This window comes from Heterodontus francisci, chromosome 18 (assembly GCF_036365525.1).
Source record: "Heterodontus francisci isolate sHetFra1 chromosome 18, sHetFra1.hap1, whole genome shotgun sequence".
Lineage (NCBI taxonomy): Eukaryota > Metazoa > Chordata > Chondrichthyes > Heterodontiformes > Heterodontidae > Heterodontus > Heterodontus francisci.
In genome coordinates this window covers 8,218,612-8,246,089 of record NC_090388.1, presented here as the reverse complement: position 1 = coordinate 8,246,089, position 27,478 = coordinate 8,218,612, and the positions used below count along the sequence as shown (strand labels likewise).

The 27,478-nt window shown below is 44.5% G+C and overlaps 1 protein-coding gene across 1 annotated transcript in view; it reads left to right on the top strand.

Moving 5' to 3' along the window:
* The window catches only part of LOC137379419 (plakophilin-2-like), a 64,645-nt gene that overhangs the window by 23,797 nt on the left and 13,370 nt on the right, over positions 1-27,478 (top strand). The window contains exons 7-10 of the mRNA XM_068050200.1: positions 20,005-20,122; positions 21,191-21,349; positions 24,375-24,551; positions 27,169-27,322. Coding sequence (XP_067906301.1) covers positions 20,005-20,122; positions 21,191-21,349; positions 24,375-24,551; positions 27,169-27,322 — 608 coding nt within the window. The remainder of the gene's footprint in view (positions 1-20,004; positions 20,123-21,190; positions 21,350-24,374; positions 24,552-27,168; positions 27,323-27,478) is intronic.

The window sequence follows — 27,478 nt, the reverse complement described above, 5'->3', positions numbered from 1 at the left end:
CGAGTTGGAATGTGCTGCCTGAAAGAGCGTTGGAAGCAGATTCAATCATAACTTTCAAAAGGGAGTTGAATAAATACTTGAAGGACAAAGACTTGTAGGACTATCGAGAAAGACCAGGGGGAGTGGGACTAATTGGGTAGCTCTACCAAAGAGCCAGAACAGGTACGATAGGCTGAATGGCCTCCTGTGTTGTATTTCTGTATGGAGGTAGGTTTTCAAATTGCTGCCTGGGGATGCAACTAGCACTGAAGATTAACTGTCTAATCCTTTCATTTCAATGGAATTCATACAGCAGTCCATTGAGAATCCCTCCAGTGGTGAGATGCTGTCTACGTAAATACAAGCTTCTGTCTAACCATGCAGGCAGGTTTCTTTCATATGCAAATCTTAGGGTTCCGGTTGTGATCTTTACTTCTCCATAGTGGTCGGTTTATTAAAGTATTTAGGCATCAGGGAAGAGCTGTCAACTGCCCATGTATTTACACACATTCACTTTTTTATTTACATACTATCCCATCTCCCCCCAAGTGTCTGACCTCATAGATTCAATCTGTCACGAGGCTTCACCACTCTCCCTGATCTTGTTGTCTTCAGATGTGGAAGATTGGTAGTCTTTCTCTGATCTCTTGCGTCTTGACTTGGATGGCCTTCATTGAGGTTTGTAGCATTCGGTGCTTTCTGAATTTCCGACTCAATATCTGATTCGTCTAAACATATGACCGATTGATGTCTTTGATGTAAAGGAATAAGATTCCTTCTATTTCTTTGTATAGTACTTTGTGGAGTTCTTAGTAAATAGGATCACTGTTGATTCTCCTCTTCCTAGAGAATTACCCTTCTCTGTTTTGGTTTTGTACCCATAGCATCTGCCCTTCTGAAATTTCAGTAGGTTTCTGGTAAGGTATTTCCTGGAAGTAATTTCTTCGGTAGGATTGGAAGTTGCGTTCGGAGTTTTCTTCTCGTTAAGAGTTCAGATGGTGTTAATCCGCACAATAATGGAGTAGTTCTGTAGGTCAGTAATACTAATTGGAAATCTTGATTTTTCTTCAACATAGCTTTAATGGTTCTGACTGCTCTCGCAGCTTCTCAATTTGATTGTGGATACCTAGGATAGAACTTGTTAGATGAATAAATCCACATTTTTCCACAAAGTGCATGAAGTAATCATTTGCAGATTGTGGTCCATTATTGGATACCATCTGATCAGGTATACCATGTGTTGTGAAAACTTCTTGTAAAACTCTGATGACTCCTTTAGTTCTTGTTGTTGTCTATATCCGTTTAAACTCAATCCACCTTGAAATGGAATCGACTTTAACTAGATAGGATCTCCAATCAAAGAAGAATAAATCCATCGCCAACTGTTACCACAGTCTTGTTGGAAATTGGGTTGAAATTAGAGGTTCTCTCTGACCCTGTCTGTGAATTGCACATACATTGCAATTCAAAATCAGTTCTTTGATATCCTTCGAGATTCTTGGCCACCACATGGATACCTGAGCCCATGCTCTACATTTAGTTATGCCCATGTGACCTTGGTGTATTACTGTGAGTGACTCTGGAATCACCAGTCTCTCATCGTATACCAGCAAATCATCCACAATGGTAAAGTGTCTTCTGTGTTCGAAGAAGATTTTCATCCTCTTACCCTTGGGACTCTGTAGTGGCCAACCTTGCTTGCAATATTGGCAGACATAGATGCATTCTTCATCTTGCCTCTTCACTTGACAAATTTGTTGGACTTGCTTCTTCTGGAGTTCACTGTCCGTGTTGTTACAACCAGGTGAGAAAGAGGTCTAGGGTTCCCTTTCAACCTTCACCTGGTCTTACTGTAACAGGATTTAATTTTAAACACACCATGTTTTTAACTCCCCTTTGGTGAATCCTTGATCACCACTTTCAATTATAAGGCAAAGAAACCAGCACAAACAGGCTTTCTTAGGTTTAAAGAAGAAAAGCTGAAATTTATTAAGCTTAAATTTAAATTCTAATTCGGTTGACGCCTACGGATACACGATATGCCCACGCTAGCCTGCAAATGCGATACACACATGCAAATAGAGACAGGAAAGAGCAGAAGAACAAAGAACAGTACAGCACAGGAACAGGCCATTCGGCTCTCCAAGCCTGCGCCGATCTTGATGCCTGCCTAAACTAAAACCTTCTGCACTTCCGGGGACCGTATCCCTCTATTCCCATCCTATTCATGTATTTGTCAAGATGCCTCTTAAACGTAAAAATAAAAGAAAAATAAATTGGAAAAGTTTGAGGCAATATCTGAAGAGTTGTTGTTATGGTTCTTCGAGCTGACTGTAGAGTCCTTGATTGTAGGTAGATCTTGCTTTTTCGTTGGGGCCCAGTAGTATTCTAAAACCTTGTACCCTGTAGGAGACTTTTCTCTCTTGGGGTTCATGTGTCTTCAGTGGGTTTAGAGGCTTGTGAGAAAGAGATGGGAGCAGACAGACAGGAGAGATCTTCTCAGTCCAGGAGCATTCTGCTTTCTGTCCAAAACTGTTTGTACAAATTCAAAAAACTCCAGTTGCCCAGCAGGTTAGTCATGTGACTAGCTGGTTTGACCATGTCCGTTTGTGTATTCGGCCACCTTAGCTTTCAACCTGGAATGCGAGCTCCTCCACTGTCAATGATGTCTGGTGATGCTTTGTCCTTCCAAACACTGTCTGTTAATATGCGAATGTCTTTTCCAGCCATGGCTGATCTGTTTAACAAGTCCTTTCTTCACTCCAGTAACATTTTAAAATCAATGTTCCTGACAAAATTAAGGCGCCTCATTCTTGGCAGGTGGGGGCCTAGCATGACAGTGTAGAATTCCTGCAGAAACTTGCTGCATTTCTCTTTCTTGCTCTGGTAGCCTTTGAGCGGCATGGCGGGCTGTGCTGTGTTGTGCAGGTTCTCCATTGGGCGGGCTCTCTGGCAGAGTCTGGACTCGGCGCAGTGCTCAGCTCGGGGTGGGGTGGTTCTCCCTCTGTCCCGGCTCAGTCTTCCTAGATCAGTGAACAATTTTGGGAATTCTTTTTGAAAGTGACTCCTGGATTCTTGTTAATTAATTGCTTCTACTTTAGAAAGCGAGGGTCAATACAAGCTCTTCTACTTAAGAGTGAGAACTCCTGATTTCTTAGGACATACAGTGTTTCTAATATCTGCTTTCCCTTGTACTGAATTGTTGCCTGTAACTTGCCCTTTACTTCAAGTTCAAGCCCTATTGAGCCAATGTAACAGAGTTTCTGTTGTTTGCAGAAAATGTGTGATAACCACAGCTCTTTGTCTGATAAGATTGTTACACTTGCTCTGGTGTCGAGTTTGAAATAAGTGATATGTCGATTGATATATATATCTGCAGACCAAAATGCCTGATGTGGACCATTGATCTCGCCAAGAAAAAGTTTTGATTGCTCTGTTGCAGGAGGTTGTTTAACCTCTCTATTTTTAAATGCTTTTTCATTAGAATGTGAGGTCGTTGAGATTTTGATTTGGCACATTTTACTGAAATGGCCTGTTTTCCTGCAATAAAAGCATTCTGTTCTATTGGCAGGACATGATTTGTGCCTGTGGGTACTTTTGTTGCCACATTGTTGGCAGGTTTAATGGTGTCCTTTGATTCCCCCCCCCCCAGTGTACCTTGTTTCCTGGTGCCTCCTTTTCAGCTCTCTGGTGAAGGAACTGAACAGTTGCAGAAGGTTTCCTGAACCAAGGTCTTTCTTCACCTCACAAAATTACTCTGTTGTTCTTACAGACCTCAGTTTGTCTCACCAGCTGAATCGCTTTATCCGAGGTGAGGTCTTCTTGAGATTGAAAAAGATCTGGTATGGATTCATCAGCAACACCCACAACAATATATCTTTTATCTATTCTGCTTTAAGTTCTCCATACTCACATCCTTCAGCTAGTCTGTAATGGTCATTGATAAAAACATCAACTGTTTTGCCTGGTTTCTGGAGCCTTTTGTTGAATCTTACTCTTTCTAAAATCTTATTACTCCTGAAGTTGAAATAAGAATCGAAAGCTTTTAAAACTTAAACTTAGTTGAATTTGGCAAATGCCTCATTAACACCTTGCCTGGCAATCACATCATCTACTATAGCCCCAGTAGAATACAACAGTGCATTCATAGGCTTTGCTTCAGACTGGCTGTCTAAGTCGGATGCAATTCTGTATCTGAGAAACCTTTTTCTCCATAATAACCAGTTTGGAATCTGATTGAGCCCCTCTTGACTTTGGAAACTCTCCGGCATTCCCAATTTTTGATCCATGTTGCTTTATTTTATAGACTTTTTAAGAGTGTTCCCCTTTAAGAAACTCTTTTCTCAGGTTAGCTTTCTTTAATGGAGTATTGCAGGTGCTCTTACGCGTTCCCTGCTGTTTTTAATAGTCTGTTTTAGGGTTTTCCCCTTTGCTTGAGAACTTCACTTTGTTTGTTTATTCAGCTTGCCTTATTGGAGTTGACACAACTGTTTGAGAGTTCCCTGCTGTTTTAACAGGCATTTCTAAGGTTTCCCCTTTCTTTGAGAGCTGCAGTTTATTTTCCTTAAGGCTTGGCTGCTTTAATGGAGTGTCAAGGGTTTCCTGCGCTTTTCGTCAGTTCGTGCGCTTTTCGGGCGTTTCCTGCTCTTCGCCCTCGCGTTCAGCTCAAGTGAAGGATTGGGTTTTCCCCTTTTTGTTTCTCATGCACGATGCCTTCAGAAAATTGCATTAAGCCCCTCAAAGGCGTTTAACGTGATTCTTCAACCATTAGCACTGAAACTCACTCGATTGAGTGAATTGATTTGCAGGCAACCATGCCTCAATTCTTTGGAGCTTCTCTCAGACTCTTCTTGAGATGTGCAGTTTTTTTCTAGGTCAGGCCTTTTCAGCTAGTTGCTTCAAACTTTGCCTCTAGGTGTAAGATGTCTGTTGTTTTCGATCCCGCTGCTGATTACCATATTATATGTTGGTTCTGTACGCTGACACCTTATTTAATCTAGCCAGAGAGATTCTTAGTTTGCAGTAGTTAAACATTAATCTTTAGTGCATAATAACTATTTAGACTCCACACTAGCATGTGTGACTCTACCAACAGCCACGTTGCATCTCAAGTGTCTGTCACGTGATCTCTTTCAGAATCATGGTAGAAGGTATTTTTTACACTCTCTCAAGATCAACCCTTCCAGACCCATATACTCATAGAGTCATACTGCACAGAAACAGGCCCTTCGGCCCATCATGCCCGTGCCAGCGATCAAGCACCTAACTATTCCAATCCCATTTTCCAGCACTTGGCCCGTAGCCTTGTATGCTATGGCATTTCAAGTGCTCATCTAACTACTTCTTAAATGTTGTGAGGGTTCCTGCCTCTACCGCCTCTTCAGGCAGTGCGTTCCAGATTCCAACCACCCTCTGGGTGAAAACATTTTTCCTCAAATCCCCCTAAACCTTCTGCCCCTTACCTTAAATCTATGCCCCCTGGTTATTGATCCCTCCGCTAAGGGAAAAGGTTTCTTCCTATCTATCCTATCAATGCCCCTCATAGTTTTGTATACCTCAGTCAGGTCCCCCCTCAACCTTCTCTGCTCTAAGAAAAACAACCATAGCCTATCCAGTCTCTCTTCATAGCTGAAATGCTCCAGCCCAGGCAACATCCTGGTGAATCTCCTCTACACCCTCTCCAGTGCAGTCACATCCTTCCCAAAGGTGTGGTGCCCAGAACTGGACCCAGTACTCCAGCTGTGGCCTAACTAATGTTTTATACAGCTCCATCATAACCTCCCTGCTCTTATATTCTGTGCCTCGGCTAATAAAGGCAAGTATCGCATATGCTTCAGTGATCTTTGGACAAATACACCAAGGTCCCTCTGACCCTCTGTACTTCCTAGGATCCTGCCATCCATTGTATATTCCCTTGCCTTGTTAGTCCTCCCAATATGCATCACCTCACACCTCTCAGGATTAAATTCCATTTGCCACTACTCCACCCATCTTGCCAGCCCATCTATATCGTCCTGTAATCTAAGGCTTTCCTCCTCACTATTTACGACACCACCAATTTTCGTGTCATCTGCAAACTTACTGATCATACCTCCTATATTCACATCTAAATCATTAATGTACGCTGCAAACAGCAAGGGTCCCAGCACCGATCCCTGTGGTACATCATTGGTCACAGGCTTCCAATCGCAAAAACAACCCTCGACCATCACCCGCTTCCTCCTGCCGCTAAGCCAAGTTTGGATCCAATTTGCCAAATTGCCCATGGCTCTTACCTTCTTAACCAATCTCCCATGCGGGACCTTATCAAAAGCCTTACTGAAGTAAGGTAAACTATAGGAATCATGGAAGTGCTGTCAACTGCCACGCTTGGTACTCTCTCAGTGGACAGCTCTCAGTAATATACAGCAAGCAGAATTCTGTGTGAGCACACTCTTTGTGTGAAGACGTGCTTCCCACCATCACCCTTGAATGGCCTAATGCTAATTTTAAGGTTTTGCCTCTTTACTCTGGATTCCCCCCATCAGAGGAAATGGTTTCTCTCTATGTACCCTATCAAATCCCTTAATCATTTCAAATACCTCAATTAGATCACCCTTAATTTTCAATACTCAAGGAAATACAAGCTTGGTCCATGCAATCTGTCCTCATAATTTAACCCTGTGAGGCCCAGTATCATTCTGGTGAATCTGCACTGCACCCCCTCCAAGGCCAATATACCCTTCCTGAGGTGCAGTGCCCAGAACTTACACAGTTACTCCAGATGCAGTTTAGCCAGTTTTTATGAATGCAGCTGTAGCATAACTCCCACTTCTTCGTATTTCAGTTAAAACCACAACAAAGTTACACTTAAAAGTTTTTGTTTTCAATAAGTTATTAGTATCACTGTTAAGGTCAAAATGACATCTCATCAGGTACATATCCCAGTTTCCTTGCAGGTCTGAGGACATGCAAACTCTGCTCACAATATAACTCTATTAGCCTCAATTCTTGAAGGGGAAAAAGTTTTCAAGGCTATGAGAAAAGGGCAAGGGAGTGGGATCAATCGAATAGAGCTTCCAAAGAGCCAGCACACGCACAATGGGCTGAATAGCCTCCTTCTGTGCTTTATTATTCTCTGTTGCTATTTGTTATAACTTTAGCCTGTGTCCTCAATACCTTGCTCGATGGCAGCGAGGCCTGGACAACGTATGTCAGCCAAGAGCGACGTCTCAATTCATTCCATCTTCGTTGGCTCTGGAGAATCCTTGGCATTAGGTGACAGGACCGTATCTCCAATGCAGAAGTCCTTGAGGCGGCCAACATCCCCAGCATATACACCTTACTGAGCCAACGGCACTTGAGATGGCTTGGCCATGTGAGCTGCATGGAAGATGGCAGGATCCCCAAGGACACATTGTACAGCGAGCTCGTCACTGGTATCAGACCCACCGGCCGTCCATGTCTCCACTTTAAAGACATCTGCAAATGCGACATGAAGTCCTGTGACATTGACCACAAGTCGTGGGAGTCAGTTGCCAGTGATCGCCAGAGCTGGCGGGCAGCCATAAAGGCTGGGCTAAAGAGTGGTGAGTCGAAGAGACTTAGCAGTTGGCAGAAAAAAAGACAGAAGTGCAAGGAGAGAGCCAACTGTGTAACAGCCCCAACAACCAATTTTATCTGCAGCGCCCACGGAAGAGTCTGTCACTCTAGAATTGGCCTTTATAGACACTCCAGGCGCTGCTCCACAAACCACTGACCGCCTCCAGGCGCTTACCCATTGTCTCTGGAGACAAGGAGGCCAAAGAAGAAGAAAAAGTCCTGAAGCACGAAACAAAGAAGAATCAACCATTGCCAATTAAAATTTTTCCAAGTGGATAATTTAACTTGGAGGTTAACAAATAACAGGATTAGAAGGTGTCCGGCCAGTGGATTTATTTGACATAAGCAACATGCGTGTCATTCTTGCTTTGAATTTGAATAATTGACCCACTGCCAATCGAGCAGAGGGTTTATCTGGATTTGTGTGGGTGGGTTGCCCAGCAACACAGTTCTATTTTTAAGCATATGCAATTTTTAGTTAGTTGCAAACCGCATCTTTGTTGGAATGTGAAATGCATAACTTGGTTTCATTTTGGCCATTAAAGTCTATGAAACTATATCGATTTCAGCACATTCCCTTGTATTCTCTTCAGTGTTGAAGATTAAGAGTGATCATTTTGTGGTGTTTAAGATAATTAAAGGTGTTGATAAGGTAGAGAGGGAGAAACCATTTCCCCTGGTGGGGGAGTCTACAAAGGGGACATAACCTTAAAATTAGAGCCAGGCTGTTCAGGGGTGATGCCAGGAAGCAATTCTTCACACAAAGGGGAGTAGAAATCTAGAACTCTCTTCCCTCTGCAAACAGATTTTGAGGCTGGGGCTCAGTTGAAAATTTCAAAACTGAAATTGATAGATTTTTGTTAAGCAAGGGCTTTATTAATAGAGGCAGAGGGCTGAATTTTACGCAGCAGGTCAGATGGTGGCGTGGGGGAGAATGGGGGCAGCGTAAAATTGAGCGGGAGGCTCCGGGAGGCCAACCTGCCCAGCTCCCGCCTCCGGTCAACTTTAAGGCAGTCTGGCGGGGGGGGGGGGGGAAACAACCCGCCTGCCCGAGGCCAATCAAGGCCCTTAAATGGTCACTTAACGGCCACTTAAGGGCCCTCGCCCGCCTCCACGGGTATTTTACCCATGGCAAGCAGGCGTGCTGGAGATGTGAAAGGCTACCTGGCGATAGCTGCTGGCCATTCCGTGCGCCGGTTGGGGGCTATGGCAGTCGGGTACAGAGTGCCCGATTGAGGGCTGCCCCCGCCTCCCAACCCACCCCCGTGACCTAAGATGCCCCTCCTCCCCCCAAATGACCACTCTAGCCTCACCAAGGTACGACTAATCTCACTGCTGAGGCATGCCCAACTTCCCTTCCCTCCTGGCTCCATGTCATAGGCTGGGCTGCAGTCCCAGCAGTGGCCACCGCTCCCAGTGGCGCTGCTGGGACTAAGAGCTGCCAGCCCACTGATTGGCCTGCCACTCACTGAGGCGGGACTTCCTCCCTCAGGCGGGTGGAAGTCCCGCCTCAGGACAATTAAAGCCCGGGGGCCCATAAAACGCGAGATGGATCCCCATGCTAGGCAGAAGCAGGTTCGCCACCGACTTTTACGTCGGTGGCAAAGTCCCATCCGTCTACTGTAAAATCCAGCCCAGCGAGTCCAAAGCGAGGAAGTTATGATAAACCTTTCTAAAATATTGATTTAGGCCTCAGGTGACATATTATGTCACATTCTAGCGACAGCACCTAAGGAAGGATGTTAAGGCCTCAGAGAGGGTGCAGAGAAGATTTACCGGAATGTTAGCAGGGATGAAAGATATAGTTGTGTGGAAATATTGGAGAAACTGAGGTTATTTTCATCAGAACAGAGAAGATTAAGAGGAGATTTGATAGAGGTGCTCAAAATCATGAACAGTTTTGATAGAGTAAATAAGGAGAAACTGTTTCCTCTGGCAGGATGTTCAGGAACCAGAGGACATTGATGTAATGAGGAAATGTTTTTTTACGCAGTAAGTTGTTGTGATCTGGAATGCGCTGCCTGAAAGGGCAACGGAAGCAGATTCAGTAGTAACTTTCAAAAGGGAATTGAAAGGAAAAAAAAATTACAGGCTACGGGGAAGAGCAGGGGCAATGCGACTAATTGGATAGCTCTTTCAAAGAGCCAGAGCGGGCAGGATGGGCTGAATGGCCTCCTCCTGTGCTTTGGCATTCTAGGACTCCAACTCCACCCAACCTCAATTTAAATATTTGTAGAGTGGAGATCCCCCCCCTTTCTAAATAGTTAAATAATTAACTGATGGGCTAAACTCATCATCTAGAAGGTTAGTGTCTTTATAGCTAACACTTGTTCCATGTGATTGTCTTTACATCTACCCTGTCAAAGTCCTTCGTAATCTTAAAACCTCTATCAAGTCACCCCTCAGCCATCTTTTTTCTCGAGGAAAGAACCCAGCTTGTAATTCTGTCCTCATAGTTTTAACCTCTTAGTTCTTACCAGGAATTTGTTTTCTATATCGTTACGACCGAGGCAGGAAGAGTTCACTGTTTATTCTAGTTCCACTTCTCCACGGGTCACAACATGTATTTAAATTTTTTCCCACTTACCGATACGGTCAATCAAGGACTCTCTTTTTATCCCATAATAAAACACACCAACCAGGTTTCTTTAATAAACACTAAAATTATCAGTTTATTATAAAACAAGTTTTAACCAGTAGTGAAGTAAAACATAAACACACAGATTGAAATATTAAAGTTTCCTTTTTACCTTAGCCCCTCACACTCACACACACATAGACTGGTTATCCAGAAAAATAAAAGGGATTTTTGTTCAGAGCTCTGTTACAGACATGAAAACACTTGGGCTAAAGACTTGCTCATTCTTGGAGAAATAGCACATGATATATGTTGTGTTCCAAAACTGGCCTCCATGTACACATAGATGGGTCACTGGGATCTTTCAAACAGTTCTTTTCAGGCAGTGTTGAGAATTAATTTAGCAGGCTTTTCTTCAAAGACAGGAGACAAGATGAGTTGACATGGTGGACTTCTGAGGGTCTTTTGGAGAGGTGCTGGAAAGCTGAGCTGGGTTGTGGTCTTCTCTCCTTCCTTGGGAATTCTCTTCTCATCTTGGAAGTTCTCTTCTTTCCTTCCTTGGGAACTCTCTTCTCTCCTTGGAAGTTCTCTCCCTTTTTATACAGTTCAACCCTAAGTCAAAGCCATTCAAAAGTGAAGCCGGAAACAGAAAGTCCACTTTCTGACCTGTAACATCTCTGCACACATCTTCTCCAGTTACCAGGGTTTCTGTTCTATTTTTAATTAGAGTCATGTGACAACCAGTAAATGTTGTTGTCAAACAAGTCCTTTCAGTGTCCTCTTGATGCCTCTTTTGGAAAAATCTGGTCCAACATTTCTTCAATTTGACTATGAATCCTCAAAAAATATATTTAACAAAAACAGAAGCACTTTCATAACAGTATGGCAGACCAGCCTCATCTGTCAGGGAGTTAGGGCTATGAATGTGTAGCCAGAGGGAAATTTTTTAATGTGTAACTTGACACAAAGCAGCTGGTGCATGAATACAAAGAAAAGGAACTGGCTAATTACCCTACATCTGTCATTTTCAGAAAGTGCCAGGCATATGTTTGGATATTTGAATTGGTTGGGAAATACCCAATTAGGAAATACTTTCAAAATAAAAAAGAAACAGAAAATGCTGGAAATATTCAGCAGGTCTGGCAGCATCTGTGGAGAGAGGAACAGTTAACGTTTCAAGTCGATGACCTTTCATCAGAATTGGAAAAAGTTAGAGATGTAACAGGTTTAAAGCAAGTACAGAGGCAGGGAAAGGGGGTGGAGGAGGGAGGAAGAACACAAGGGAGGGAATGTGATAGGATAGAAGACAGGAGAGATGAAATGGCAAAAGGCAAAAAAGTGGTGATAATGTAGCTAGTAAAGAAACAACAGATGGACCTGGAGTAAATTGTCATAGTGAAACCATTAGCAGCATCTACTGGCTGAGAAAAATGATACCTTCAACAGTGTAGCACCCCCTCAGTGCTGCACTGCAAGTGTTAGCCTGGAATTTGTGTTCAAAACGCGAGTGGGACTTAGAACCCACAATCTTCTGACTCCATTGAGCCATGGTTTGCATCTACCATTTATATTTGTGGGTGAGTGGTTTTCCTAAGCTCTGGAATTTCCTCCGTAAGCCTCCCCCCTTTCTTTACCTCTTTAAGATGCTCCTTAAAACCCACCTCTTTTACCAGCTTTTGGTATCTGTCCTGATATTTCCTTATGTGATCTGGTGTCAAATCTTGTTTGAGGTGCTCCTGTGATGTGCTTTCGGGTGTATTTGCTATGTAATAGATGCTCCATAAATGCAAGTTGTTATTTTAATGTTTTATGCAACAATTCCAATCAGACCTGAGCATCATCCATGATGTGTTGGATCAGTTGGAATTGTGTTTTGTTTTAGTGTCCCAGAATTTGCTGGAGTGAGGCATCTCATGATTGGCCCCATTAATTAAATTGATTCCCTCACACTTCAGCTTGTAAGCTTTTGTCTTGTAACTTGTTGGGAGTGTGAGCTGATAACATCCCGGCGAGGGTAACGGGGCATCTGGGACCTCCGTGAATAACAGGTCTATCACCTTAACCAATAAGATTTAGGGATTGAGAAAGAAACAAGGGAACAACAGAGAAGGAAATCAGGTGAATTAGACTCAAATCAGGTGCAGAAAGAGAAAACAGAGAGGGAAAGAGAGACTGGATTAAGAGAAAGGAAAAATAAGAAAAAATTAATAAATTAAAAAATCTCTAAGAACAATTTACTAGCTGCAGGAATGAAACTCCGCAGTTTCAGTTGTTCCCTTTCTGGGCCAGAGAGATTGTAGGAACAGAAATGTTAACATTAAAAGGGTCCTTATGCCATTAAGTTCCAGCCCGAACCTTCTGCGTGAGTTTAATGGGTAATTAATGCACAAATGCAGCAATTTCATGAAACTGATGGGGAGATTGAGGGCGAGCTGCCATTTTTATGAGGCTAACGGTAGAGCAGCACAAATCATTTAGCAACTTGTGGTAATTTACAACTCACAGGGAATCTCTCCCTCACCAGAAGTTGCTGAGTTTTTTACGCATTGATAATGGCAAACACCATTAAATTCACTGTCATTTTCCCAGCAAATTCTAGCCCATGTGTTTGTTCAAAACTCCTTTGCTCATCCAACTTATGGCTTTTAAAGGAATTAAAATCCCAAGCACAGGAATTCCATTCAAACTTGAGATGACATTCCTTGGTAAAAATGCACAGCGCAGTATGAACCCAAAAGGCCTTGAAATATTGCAGCTCTGTTTAGCTGTTGCCACCAACTAACGTCATGCTTCAGGTAGCTCCAGTTTATGCTTGGTTCCACTTACTGGTGACTCACCCTTACAATCTGCATGTTCCAACATGGCTTGTGACTCAGCGATCAACCAGTTGCCTACAAGAATAGAGTCAGTTCCTATCTAGTAAAATCCAAATGCAGAACTAAGCACTGAAGACAGGACTGTAGGTTGAGTGCATATTTCGGGAAATTAGCACACTGTTGCAAGGGTTTAATCTACCAGGTCCTTTGTAATTTCAGCAGAATGAGTGGCTGATTATTTCACAGCACCTTCAGTGAAGAGCATTTCTTTGGACGCACAGTTCTTATTACATTCAGGTTATGTGGAGAGGCTGGTGAAGCTGAGATTTTTCTCCTTAAAGCAGAGAAGGTTAAAGGAAGTAAAAGAAAAGCAAAATGCTGCAGATGCTGAAAATCTGAAATAAAAACAAAAGGTGCTGGAAATACTCAGCAGGTCTGGCAGCATCCGTGGAGAGAGAAACAGAGTTAACGTTTCCGGTCTGTGACCTTTCAATAGAGGTGTTCAAAATTATGAATTATTTTGATCGATTAATTAAGGAGAAGCTGTTTCCAGTGGCAGCAGCATCAGTAACCAACGGGCACAGAATTAAGATAATTGGCAAAAGAACCAGAGGGAGGGATGATATATTTTTTAACGCAGCGAGTTGTTGTGATCTGAAATGTGCTGCCTGAAAGAGCGGTGGAAGCAGATTCAATAATTTTCTAAAAAGGAGATTGGATTAATACTTGAAAAGGAACAATTTACAGGGTTATGAGGAAAGAGCAGGTGTGTGGGACTAATCGGATAACTTGTTCAAAGAGTCGGCACAGCTACGATGGGCTGAGTGGTTCGATGATACTGCAAAAGCTGTTTGTCCTGTATGGTACACACGCTGTTGATTGCTACAACGTGACTCTTAGGTATTATGTCTTTGATGGCTCGTAACAACTCAGATTCATCAGGGAAAAAGAGAATGACATTTATGTGAAGAGAAGATGAAATTAATTGCAAAGTAAACTGGAGGTTACTGGAGCGATGAGTGAGAACACTTTGTTTTCATAAATTGAAATCTCTTTGTATTGTGGTTGAGCAATTATCTAATCATAGGAAAGTGAAATCAATTCCAGGTTCCTGCACCAGAAGATATTAGGATGTGAACATTAGATTATATTCTGTCTGCCATTATGATAAAGATAAGCACAGTTACATGGTCTCATTTAATCCATCTAGCACCTTCTTCATGCAAACCCTTTGATTCTCATCACCAAAACCTGCAATCACTCCTGGTTTAAGGCATTCTAAATGTAGTATTATATAACTAGTTATTTGCATTGTGATCCAGTGCTGTAGGACATTGCGATGAAATATTTCTCACTTTCCTGGATAAGTGCAGCTCCAACACTCAGGAAGCTCGACACCATCCAGGACAAAGCAGCCTGCTTGATTTTCACCCCATCCACCACCTTAAACATTCACTCCCTCTACCACCGACGCACCGTGGTAGCAGTGTGTACCATCTACAAGATGCACTGCAGCAATTTGCCAAGGCTCCTTAGACAGCACCTTCCAGAAGGACAAGGGCAGCAGATGCATGGGAACACTACCACATGCAAGTTCTCCTCCAAGTCACACACCATCCCGACTTTCTTTCATCATTATTGGTCAAAATCCTGGAACTCCCTCTCTAACAGCACTGTGGGTGTACCTGCACCACATAGACTGCAGCAGTTCATGAAGGTGGCTCACCACCACCTTCTCAAGGGCAATAGGGGCTGGCCTTGCCAGAGACATGAACACCCAAATTACTTTTTTTAAACTACTGATGACTGCAAAGCACCTCTGGGATTGTAAACCGTAACCACGGTGATGTTGAACCCACTTCTGCCAGTAGAAGGCATCCCTGACTCTGATTGGGCTGATGGGGGTGGGGGGGGGCGGCGGATTTGGGCCAGGCTGGCAGGGCCAGTGTGGAGATGCTTTGTTTCAGGGGGCAATAGGTTCTTTTGCCAGATAGGCTGTTGTATGTGGTTTCCTGCCTGTTGAGGTCAGTATACACAGTGATCAGACAGAACTCCCTGCTGCTGGGTTACAGCCTCCTCGCCACTGATCAACTAAGCCCTCCCTCCATCCGCCAGAAGTCCAGGGCTGTGCAGTGAGGGGCAAAAAAGAAAGAATTTGCATTTCTATAGCACCTTTCACAACCTCAGTATGTTTGAAAGCACCTTGCAGTCAATGAAGTACGTTTGAAGCGCAGTCACTATTATAATGCAGAAAATGTGGCAGCCAATTTGTGCACAGCAAGATCCCACAAACAGCAATGTGATAATGACCAGTTAACCTGTTTTGGTGATGTTGGATGGGGATAAATATTGTCTAGGACAAGGAGCAGTTGACAAAATGTTGCACAGAACTAGACATACACATAACACGACCAATCACGATGTCAATCTTTATGTAACAAAAGCAGAAAGTGCTGCAAATACTCAGCAGGTCCCGGGCAGCATCTGTGGAGAGAGAAACAGAGTTAACGTTTCAGGTTTGTGACCTTTCATCAGAACTGGCAAAAGTTAGAAATGTAAAAGAATTTGCTTTTCATTTTATCTCTCCACCTTGCTCCCACCCTGACCTTTCTGTTCTTGACCTGCTAAAGTATTGCAGTGAAATTCAACGCAAGTAACAGCACCTCATCATTCAACAGGGCATTTTACAAACTTCTGGACTCAACATTGAGTTCAATAATTTTAGATCATAGTCACTGCCCCCATTTTTTTTACTGTTTTCTTTTCTCTTGTTTATTTCTTAATCCTTTTACTTTGTGTTTGGACAGCTGTTAATCTGCCATTCATACCTCACCCAGACATATCTTTTGTTTCTTTACTTGTCCCATTACCACTCCCCTTGGCTTTGTACCATGAAACCTTTTGTCATTTAATCTCTCCTGTCCTCCACCCTATCAGAGACCGTCCCTTTTGTTCTTCCCCCCTCCCCACTTTCACTTGTTTAAAACCTGTTGCATTTCTAAAATAAAAACCATCTACTACAGATGCTGGAAATCTATAACAAAAACAGAAAGTGCTGCAAATACTCAGCAGGTCAGGCAGTATCTGTGGAGAGGAAAACAGAGTTAACATTTCTCTGATGAAAGGTCCCAGACCTGAAACGTTAACTCTGTTTCTCCACAGGCACTGCCAGACCTGCTGAATATTTCCAGCATTTTCTGCTTTTATTTCAAATTTCCAGCATCTGCAATACTTTGCTTTTGTATCGATCTTTATGTAATGGTCTAAAATAGAATTTGATCATTTGCAAAGGTCATGAGATTTCCTGGTGCTTTTCTTGCACAACTCCATGGTCATGTGTGCACCAGGATATGAAATCAACGTCATGACAAACTGCTGCTTGAGACAAGGGGACAACTGGTCAGTTGTCCAGTTACAATCCCCTAGTAGCTATTATCTGATGTCAGTGCTGGCTCAGTGGGCTCTTACTTCTGAGGTAGAAAATTGTGGGTTCGAGTCCCACTCCAGAGAGTGTTGATCATGAAAAATCTAGGCCGATGCTCCCAATGCAGTACTGAGGGAGTGCTGCTTTGTTGAGTTTCTGTCCTTTGGATGAGATGTCCCGTCTGCCCCCTCAGGTGGATTTAAGAGATCCCATAGTACATGGGGAGTTTTTCTGGTGTGTTAACCACTGTTTACCCACCAACTAATACCCCCCAAAGTAGTTTAATTAGTCGTTTATTTCATTGGCTGCTCTGTTTCCCAAAAATGAAAAAGCATTGGGGTAGAGTCTGACTTTCTGTAATAGTGTAAAGTGACCGATAGTGAATAGAGAGTCTGTTTACATCTCACCTGATCTTAATTTTAATTTTCTTTGCTATATACATTTTGTCCTATTGCACAAAGTGAAGATCTTCCCCAGTGACTACACTTTGAAACTAATTCATTGTCCGTGAAGTGATTTGGGACAACGTGGGGTCGTGAATGCCCTGTGTTAATGCACTTTCTTTCTAACAAGAACTGTACAGTCCCATCTGCTGAAATACTGAGAGGAAACAACCGGGAAATCACCTTTGAATTATTTAGCTGTTTAAAAGCTCTCCTCCCATTCATCTCTGTGGAATTATCACTGTAAATATTTCAAGAACATAATGGATAGAACCCAGCAGGCACATGCCTCCCTATTGTAATCTTTGTAACTGATTCTCTGTTAATTATTAATTTAAATGGGTTCATTTCAACCTTCCTATTTGCTAAGTGCTGGATTCCAGCCACTAACACCTTTTAGGACTTGTTTCTCTCTTGTTTTGTAACATTCTCAAACTGTGAGGCTAAATTTAAGATTAGGGAGCAGCAAACTCTGAACAGAATTCACTGTGCTGAAACAAGAAACAAAACCACTGTTTGTTTCAGCCCCTAACACACTCTTGTCAATGGTTACCAACTCTGGCTGGATGTATTCTGGGAGGTTTCATCACATGACCACCTTCTTCCAACTGCCCCGCCCCTGCACTGCCACCATTGGGCACCCGACACATCAATCCACATAATGTCCCGCCCTCCTCAAGCTATCGGCCACCTGACCTGTTCATTCCTGTGGCACCCTGCCTTCCTACATCCAGTTGGACAGTGAACAGACTATTTGTTACCCGATTGAATGACTCTTGACTGTCAGTCAAACAGCTTTTTCCCCATTTCCAATATTTTTATAACAACTTAACAAAAGTATTAAAAAATACAATTTTCTTATTGCCCCTATGATTTTTCTCCTGAATATCCTGAAAATTAATCTTCAATTTCTGGAGGCTCCAGACTAATCCTGGAGGGTTGGCAACACTAAAGGCGATAGATGCTGTCTGACTTGCTGAGTGCTTCCACTCTTCCTGTCTTTCAGCATCTACTTTATCTGTTTGTTCACTGTTTATTTAGCCTGGCTGCAGAGGCTATCTCCCTGTGACAGTAGATGGGTGATCTGAGATAGCTATGGCAATTAAATCGTCCGCAGAGACGAGTCAGGGTGACCTAAGCTTTCCTGATCACCTACCAGATTATCCAAGCACGGCCCTGTCCTCTCGCCCACCCAACCAGATTAGCTCATCTCAGATCAGGTGTAATTACCGAGTCAGGGTAAATATCAACAGTTAAAGAGAACTTAATACCTTAATACATCAGTGTGTCACCGCCTGACCCAATGCTCTTGGTTGACTTATTGAAAACCACCAGAGCTCAGTTCATCCAATTGCTAATATAAAGACTTTTAGACTTTCAGAAAATACAAGTGATGCTTTTTCTGGCTGGATGATTTACACTGGGTTCCCATAATGTAAAAGGACCCATGGGGCTATTTCTAAGAAGAACAAGGGAGTTCTGCCCAGTGTCCTGCCCAATACTTATCCCTCAATCAATATCACAGGTTATCTGGTCATTTTCCCATTGATTTTTGCGGGAGCTTACTGTGCGTAAATCAGCTGCCGTGTTTCCTACATTGCAACAGTGACTACACGTCAAAAAGTAATTCATTGGCTGTAAAGTCCTTTGGGGCATCTTGGAGTTGTGAAACGAGTCATGGCAATGCAAGTCTTTCTTTCTCTTTTTTAAGAGGCAGTTAGGTGGTAGTGGGGCAGATCGGAGCAGGAGACGTGCCAGGGAGTCGTTCCTCTGGCTCTCCGAACATTGTTGCTGTTTCTGGGGTTGTCGACCGAAAGTGAGAATTGAGGAATGGTGAAAGGAGGTGAAAAATGAAAGGCTTTCCTTCCCTGAGCCGCAGTAACATGCGCTCACCTGTAAGACAAGGCGTTACACAGAAGCCTAATGAGACAAAAGTTGACACCAAGCCAAAGGAGGAGATGGTGGGAAAGTAGACAGGGGTGAGTTTTAGAATCTCAATAAAGGAGGAGGGAGAGGCAGAGGAAATTCTGGAATATGTTGTCAAGGTGTGATTTTAAAAGAACCCAAACTTGCTTTTCAATTGAGCCTTTCAAAGCCTCAGGACATCTCAAAATATTTTACAGCCAATGAAGTATTTCTGAAGCATTGTTGTCAAGTAAGAAATGGAGCAGCCAATTTGGGAACAGCAAGATCCCACAAACAGCAAAGTGATAATGACCAGATAATCTGCTTTTTGTGATGTTGGTGGAGGGATCAATATTGGCCCCAAGGAGAACTCTTCTTCAAGTAGTGCCCTGGGATATTTTACCTCCATCTGGAGGGCAGACAGGGTCTCATCTCATCCTCCACAACACAGCCACAATAATGAGAAGTGTCAGCCCGGGATTATGTACTCTGGTCTCTGGAGTGTGGCCTGAACCCACCAACTTCAGACTCAGAGGTGGGAATTCTACCGACTGAGCCACAGCTGACAATGTGATTGTAGTCCTGGGGGCCCCAGACATACTGTACTGCAGTACACATGTAGATAGATTTTGGGAGTGCGGGAGTGGGTGGGAGGGAATTGGAAGGTGTGAGCACAAAGCCCATCCATCCAACTCCTGCCTGGTTGGAAAATCGAGGCTGTGCGTTCTGGCAAAGTAACATTCTCATCAAGCCTAGTGTGGCTGCTTTTTAATGACTTTCAGTGGAAATATCTCCTTATGTGGATCGGTGTCAAATTTTGTTTGTTAACACACCAGTGAAGCACCTTGGGATGTTTTACTACATTAAAGGTGCTATATAAATGCAAGCAGTTGTTGAGTGACTGAAGATGGCAGGAACAGGTGGTGAGTCCTTTTACTTTTGTTGTGCTCCTAGCAGAGCAGGAGTGATTAGGCTGCCTCTGCCCCTGGCATCCCCCCAACTCCCTGACACACAACCTTTGAAAAAGCTCTTCTGATATTCCCCCACCTCCCCCGACTTAGCTCCTGGCCAGAGACTGTTCCTGCATTGCCAATGGAGATTCCACTCCTGCCATCCAGTCACCTGCCAGCTTTAGATCACAATCCCTGAATGACCAAGTCAAGCATACGCACAATATGTAAAGTTTGATGTAAATGTTTGTTCGGAACTGCCTTGAATAGATTTTAGCTGGTGTTCCTTACTGAGTCTCCTCCTCCTGCTCTCTCTCCCTCTTTACAGAAACCTAAGTTCAGCTAGTCCAGAGGGTCGGAAGCAAATGAGAGAATGTGATGGGTTAATTGACTCCCTTGTCCACTACATTCAGTTTACTATTGCCAATAATCAAGAGGATGATAAGGTAAAGTAACAAATTTGGTGGAACTGTAGTTCGGGGCAGGAAGTCACAGGGCATGGAGGTTCCTCAGAGCCCCTTCCCCTCTGTAAATCCCCCTGCTCCTCTGACCACACCCTCACCCCAGTGATTCCACACGTGTCAGTCATGACCTGTCGAGACCGAAAATAAATAATCAGCAAACAGCTGGCACAAAGGTTCCTTTAAACTAAAGCATCAGCAGTAAATAACCCACAAAATTTGCAACGAGGGCCCAGAACAGGCCTCAAAGCACTTACCCACCATGTCCGTGGGACTTCTAAAGAGTGTCCCACCAAAAGGGCCTTGCTCCTGAACCAATAATGTAAAGAACGTGAGTTCAAACCCCACCTGGGGTGTCTGAGATTTGGAATTCAGTTTAAATCCATCTGGAAATTAAAAGCCATGGCAGTAAAAGTGACCATGACACTGTCAGATTGTCATCAAAATCTAACTGGTTCACTTTTAGGGAAGGAAACCTGCCTGGTCTGGACCTACATGTGACTCCAGTCCCACAACAATGTGGTTGGCTCTTAACTGCTCTCAGAAGGGGTCTAACAAGCCACTCTGTTGCATCAAACCACTTGGTTCAAAAAGGCAGCTCGCAACCACCTTCTCAAGGCAACTAGTGATGAACACTAAATGCCAATTGCCAATACGGTACCATGTATTTTCTGCCACCGCCCAAGACCCATTTCTACCTCTCTAAGTGTCTAGCATGTCCAAAATGGCACCCTTAAGCAAACAGTCTTCAGTCTGCCCTTGAGAAGAGCTGCAAACAACTACTTGGGCCTTGAATTCACTGGAGCCAATATTAGACACTGGGCCAATGAGACACCCTGCTGCTGGACCCCCCAATCTGTCATACCGCACCTGTACTCAGATTAGAAGAGTAACAGACATGGAGATCTGCCCCTATAGTTGCCCCATGAGCTTCCTCACCGTGGTGTAAAGACACAAAGTTTGAGCTCCTCTGGCTTTTAGGGGTTGAACCCTCTTGCGATCGACTTTTTTTATGGCACCGGGTTGGAATAAATTTTGCTGCTTTCTTCTCAGTCCACGGAGAACTGCATGTGCATCTTACACAACCTGTCCTTCCAACTGGAGAATGAGCTGTCAAGCACCTACTCCGAGAACCTTGCCTGGAGAAACGACCCCTCGGCACACAAGAAATCGGCAGGCTGCTTTGGAGCTCGTAGTTCAAGGCTGAAAGAGGTAAATGCTGATTCTCAACCTCACCCTCCACCTTCTTATTTCAATTTGAAAAGGTCTTGTGAGGCGGCTACGTATGATGCCTTTGCACAGAATCTTTTAACTTTTAATTATGGGAAAATGTTTTTGTGAGGATGGGGGTGGCACTGGTTTAAATCAGCTAAGCCTGATTGTGAAATATGAACTGCATTTATATAGCACCTTGTACAAACTCAAAGCATTTACAGCCAAAGAAGTATTTTTGAAGTGTAGTCACGGTTGTAATGTAGGAAACTTGGCAGCCAAATTATGCAGAGCAAGCTCCCAGGGGCAGAAAATAGATGATAACCAGATAATCTGTTTTAGTGATGGTGGATGAAGGATATTGGCCAGGACACCAAGGATAACTCACCTGCAATTAAAGAAACCTGCTAAACTCTCAGCTTGAAGTTTATCACAGTGCCTCGGAACATTGAACAGGCCATGAGGTGTCTGAATTTTGTCTGTGGGAGAGTTGGTCAGCCTCAGAATGCGATAGCAAAATTGACTTAAGATCCAAGGAGTTTGTCATCAGGTATGGGTATGGTCGTGTGTTGCTGTCATAGAGACACTACAGCACAGAAGGAGGCCATTCGGCCCATCGAGTCTATGCCGGCTCTCTGTCGAGCAATCCAGTCAGTCCCAGGCACAGAATAATACAGTGCAGAAGAGGCCCTTCGGCCCATCGAGTCTGCACCGATGCATTAAAACACCTGACCTGTCTACCTAATCCCATTTGCCAGCACTTGGCCCATAGCCTTGAATGTTATGATGTGCCAAGTGCTCATCCAGGTACTTTTTAAAGGATGTGAGGCAACCCGCCTCTATCACCCTTCCAGGCAGGGCATTCCAGACCGTCACCACCCTCTGGGTAAAAAAGTTCTTCCTCAAATCCCCCTTAAACCTCCTGCCCCTCACCTTAAACTTGTGACCCTTCGTAACTGACCCTTCAACTAAGGGGAACAGCTGCTCCCTATCCACCATGTCCATGCCCCTCATAATCTTGTACACCTCGATCAGGTCACCCCTCAGTCTTCTCGGCTCCAGTCAAAACAACCCAAGCCTTCCAACCTCTCTTCATAGCTTAAATGTTCCATCCCAGGCAACATCCTGGTGAATCGCCTCTGCACCCCCTCCAGTGCATTCACATCCTTCCTATAATGTGGCGACCAGAATTGCACACAGTACTCCAGCTGTGGCCTTACCAAAGTTCTGTACAACTCCAACATGACCTCCCTGCTTTTGTAATCTATGGCTCGATTGATAAAGGCAAGTGTCCCATATGCCTTTTTCACCACCCTATTAACCTGCCCTTCTGCCTTCAGAGATCTATGGACAAACACGCCAAGGTCCCTTTGTTCCTCGGAACTTCCCAGTGTCAGGCCATTCATTGAATACTTCCGTGTCACATTACTCCTTCCAAAGTGTATCACCTCACACTTTTCAGCGTTAAATTCCATCTGCCACTGTCTCCTTGTAGCCCGGTGAGTTTGTTTCCTTCAAGTGCCAAACCACCCTCTAGGCAGCGAGTTCCAGGTCATTACCACTCGCTGCATAAAGAAATTCTTTCGCACATGCCCTGCACCCCCCTGCATCTCTTGCCCAAAACCTTCAATCTGTGTCCCCTAGTCCTTGTACATTCAGCCAGCTACCTTATCTAAACCTGTCATAATCTTGTACACCTCTATCAAATTTCCCCTCAATCTCCTTTGCTCCAAGGAGACCAATCCCAGCTTCTCCAACCTAACCTTGTAACTAAAATCCCCCATCCCTGGAACCATTGTGGTAAATCTCCTCTGCACCCTCTCAAGGATCCTCACCACCCTTCCTGGACTAGACAGCCAGAGAATACGAGTTCAAATCCTGCCACAACAGTTTGAGGTTTTTCGTTCAGTTATAAAAATCTGTAATGAACACAGAAAGTGCTGGAAATACTCAGCAGGTCTGGCAGCATCTGTTTAGAGAGAAACAGAGTTAATGTTTCAGGTCGGTGACCTTTTGTCAGAAGTGGAAAATATTACTGATTAAATTCTGGCATCAGTGAACCTAAGCACGAAGCAGGCAGATTGCAGTTAAAAACTCCACTATTTCACTAATGCCTGCGTTTCACGAAGGCAATTCACCACCACCCTCTCAGGACAACTAGGGATGGGCACTAAATGCCAAACTTGCCAGAGACACCCGCATCCTGAGAAAGAAAACAATAAGGCAAGGACAGTCCCAGGCTCAGGTGTGATGGCTCCTGTGGCCAAATAGCACGTGTAAACAGTATCTGGGATCCGGGATCACTTGAGTGCGTTACCAGAGGGCCACTGGTATGTGTGGAATGATGATGTGGGTGAATAGACCTGCACGTCAAGTGAGAGGTCGCAGCACAGCTCAAAGATAGGCTTAGTTGACTGTAGCTTTGATTCTCTGGTCCCTACTCTGTCTGAGCACGGCTTCACAATGGGTTAGCCTTGTCTTCATAGGACCAGCACCTTCAACAGCCTGAAGCCTGTGTATAGGAAGGCGGTACACTCGAGCTGATATGACTTCCCAGCAGGAAGTGGGTGGGAGGGGAGAGCAATCGCGCGCGGGAATCAGCGTCAGGGTCGTCCAGACTGAAACTCCCCCAATGTCAGCTGCTCGGACTGATCAGCGGCGTGTGCTGAAGACTGGGGTCTCACTGACCTACCCGGGGTGCTGACCGAAGAGGGCTCCTCAGAGTGGGAGCGGGTTAAAGCGCCTGCGGGTGTCCCGAGTATGTCACAGTAGCCCCCACCAATTAGTATCTAGCAATGAGGCTTCGTGCACAGCAGGGTTAAAATAGGGAATGGAAGCGGGAAATGGGGATGCTCCATTTTACCTACTGCTTACCCACCAATCAGGAGAGGTAAATTGCCCATTTTAGTCATTTTTATTCCCGATATAAAAGCTCAATTTGTAAATGAGAATTCCGTTGTTTACAGCTGGGGGCAAGGGTGAATTCTTTTCATCTTAATGACAGTTTCTCAATCTCTCCCCTTAGGAAGGCATGGTCAACATCCCGACGATTGAAGAGAAGAGGAACCCCAAGGGTGTTGAGTGGCTTTGGCACAGCCTGGTAGTGAGGATGTACCTTTCCCTTGTCGCGAGGAGCACCAGGAACTGCACCCAGGAGGCTTCCCTCGGAGCGCTACAAAACCTCACAGCCAATAGTGGATCAGTAAGCTCAAACCCCAGTAATATTGCCTGGAATAAAGGGGTCGGCATCAGCCCATCCCTCACACATTGTACAATGTATGTGATCATTTACACTGCGGCTGGCAGGCCAAGCAGTACCCCATCGTACTCTGGGTGTACAAGCAGGGTCTGCAGCTCAGCATTCTAACCCCTCCACACCCCCACCCCAGCTGCCGGAGAGCAGGGGACCAATCACAAATCAGAGTCAGATCGCAAAACTGAATCTGTGCTTACAACATCAAAGCAGAACCGTCTCACAGCAACATTACATTTGCTGTGTGAATCTGCTCCTTTTTTATTATTCTTCCATGGGATGTGGGCATCACTGGCAAGTCCAGCATTTGTTGCCCATCCCTAATTACCCTTGAACTGAGTGGCTTGCTCGGCCTTTTCAGAGGGCAGTTAAGAGTTAACCACATTGCTGTGGGTCTGGAGTCACATGTAGGCCAGACCAGGTAAGGACAGCAGATTTCCTTCCCTAAAGGACATTAGTGAACATAGAACATAGAACATAGAAAATACAGCACAGAACAGGCCCTTCGGCCCACGATGTTGTGCCGATCCTTTGTCCTCTGTCAAGGACAATTTAATCTATACCCCATCATTCTCCTTTATCCATATACCTATCTAAAAGCCGTTTGAAAGTCCCTAAAGTTTCTGACTCAACAACTTCCCCAGGCAAGGCATTCCATGCCCCGACCACTCTCTGGGTAAAGAACCTTCCCCTGACATCCCCCTTATATCTCCCACCCTTCACCTTAAATTTATGACCCCTTGTAACGCTTTGCTCCACCCGGGGAAAAAGTTTCTGACTGTCTACCCTATCTATTCCCCTGATCATCTTATAAACCTCTATCATGTCACCCCTCATCCTTCTCCGTTCTAATGAGAAGAGGCCTAGAATGTTCAGCCTTTCCTCGTAAGACTTATTCTCCATTCCAGGCAACATCCTGGTAAATCTCCTCTGCACCCTCTCCAAGGCTTCCACATCCTTCCTAAAATGAGGCGACCAGAACTGCACACAGTACTCCAAATGAGGCCTTACCAAGGTCCTGTACAGCTGCATCATCACCTCACGGCTCTTAAATTCAATCCCTCTGCTAATGAACGCTAACACCCCATATGCCTTCTTCACAGCCCTATCCACTTGAGTTGCAACTTTCAACGATCTATGCACATAGACCCCAAGGTCTCTCTGCTCCTCCACATGCCCAAGAACCCTACCGTTAACCCAGTATTTTGCATTCGTGTTTGTCCTTCCAAAATGGACGACCTCACACTTTTCAGGGTTAAACTCCATCTGCCACTTTTCAGCCCAGCACTGCAACCTATCCAAGTCCCTTTGCAGACGACAATAGCCCTCCTCGGTATCCACAACTCCACCAACCTTTGTATCATCTGCAAATTTACTGACCCACCCTTCGACTTCCTCATCCAAGTCGTTAATAAAAATCACAAACAGGAGAGGACCCAGAACTGATCCCTGTGGCACGCCACTGGTAACTGGGCTCCAGGCTGAGTATTTACCATCTAAGACCACTCTCTGCCTTCTATCAGTTAGCCAATTCTTAATCCAACTGGCCACATTCCCCACTATCCCATGCCTCCTGACTTTCTCCATAAGTCTACCATGGGGGACCTTATCAAATGCCTTACTAAAATCCATGTACACCACATCCACTGGTTTACCCTCATCCACTTGCTTGGTCACCTGCTCAAAGAATTCAATCAGGCTTGTGAGGCAAGACCTACCAGATGGGTTTTTATGGCAATTGATGATAGTTTCATGACTGAGACTAACTTTTGATTCCAGATTTATATTAATTAATTGAATTTAAATTCCACCATCTGCCATGGTGGCATTTAAACCCATGTTCCCAGCACATTAGCCTGGGCCCCTGGTTTACTAATCTATTGATATTGCCACTGTGCACTGTCTCCCCTGACTCTAGAAGCCTGTTACCCGACCCGAACCCGATGGGACCCGATGACGTGTCACGTTCAGGTCGGGTAGCAGGCCCATCTTCCGGGGCCGGCTTTTGGTCTCGGGTCGTGTTGCGCCGGGTCCAGATCGAGTCGGGTCCAGGTGGGGCCGGACACACACAGTAAGTGCTCTGCTGGTAAGTATTAAAAATAAAAAAACTTAGCTGAGCTGGGAGTCCGGGACGAAACTGAGTCTGCGCAGTGAGCGAGTGACGTCACTGTGACGTCTCGCGCATGCACTGCAGCTTCTTCCGGCTGTGGTTCGGCCGGGTTCGGGTTGGGTTCTTTTTTCCCGATCTGAGCAGGCCTCTACCTGACACACAAATTAAATACTATAGCATTACTGATACTTAATACTGGTCAGCTAGCGGCATGGTACAGAGGCTAGGCCTTTAAAATGAACTATTCACTATTGGCCAGGTTGTCGGCCAGTGAAATTTAACCCTATTTATTTATTTTGCTTTATTTTATTTTAATGATTCACTGAAGTCTTACTGCTTTGTACCCGTCCTTGCATGCCACAGAAAGCTGTTTGAAGTTGTCTCAGGGGAGACATTTTTTTAAACAATGTGTCATTAGATACAATGGTTTAACTGTGCGCGTTTGGCCGTTAATAGATGGGATTCACCATTTCCGAGACCATCACCTCGAAAGAGAACGGTCTCCAGCACATCAGACGGATGTTGTACTCGAAGGAGGCAACTGTGCAGAAAGCCGCAGTCTCTCTATTGAGGAACATGTCACGAAACCCCAAGATCCACGAGGAGCTGAGTGAGTAGAGTACTGCCTTTCCCAGCGCCAAGTGTACCTTACTCAACAAAAAACACGGTACGGGAAATTTAAAAAAAGAAAATTGCTGTAAACATCATCAGAAATATGACTTTGGGCTGCGCCTAAAGTTTGGAGGAGAAATTTACAACCCATTCA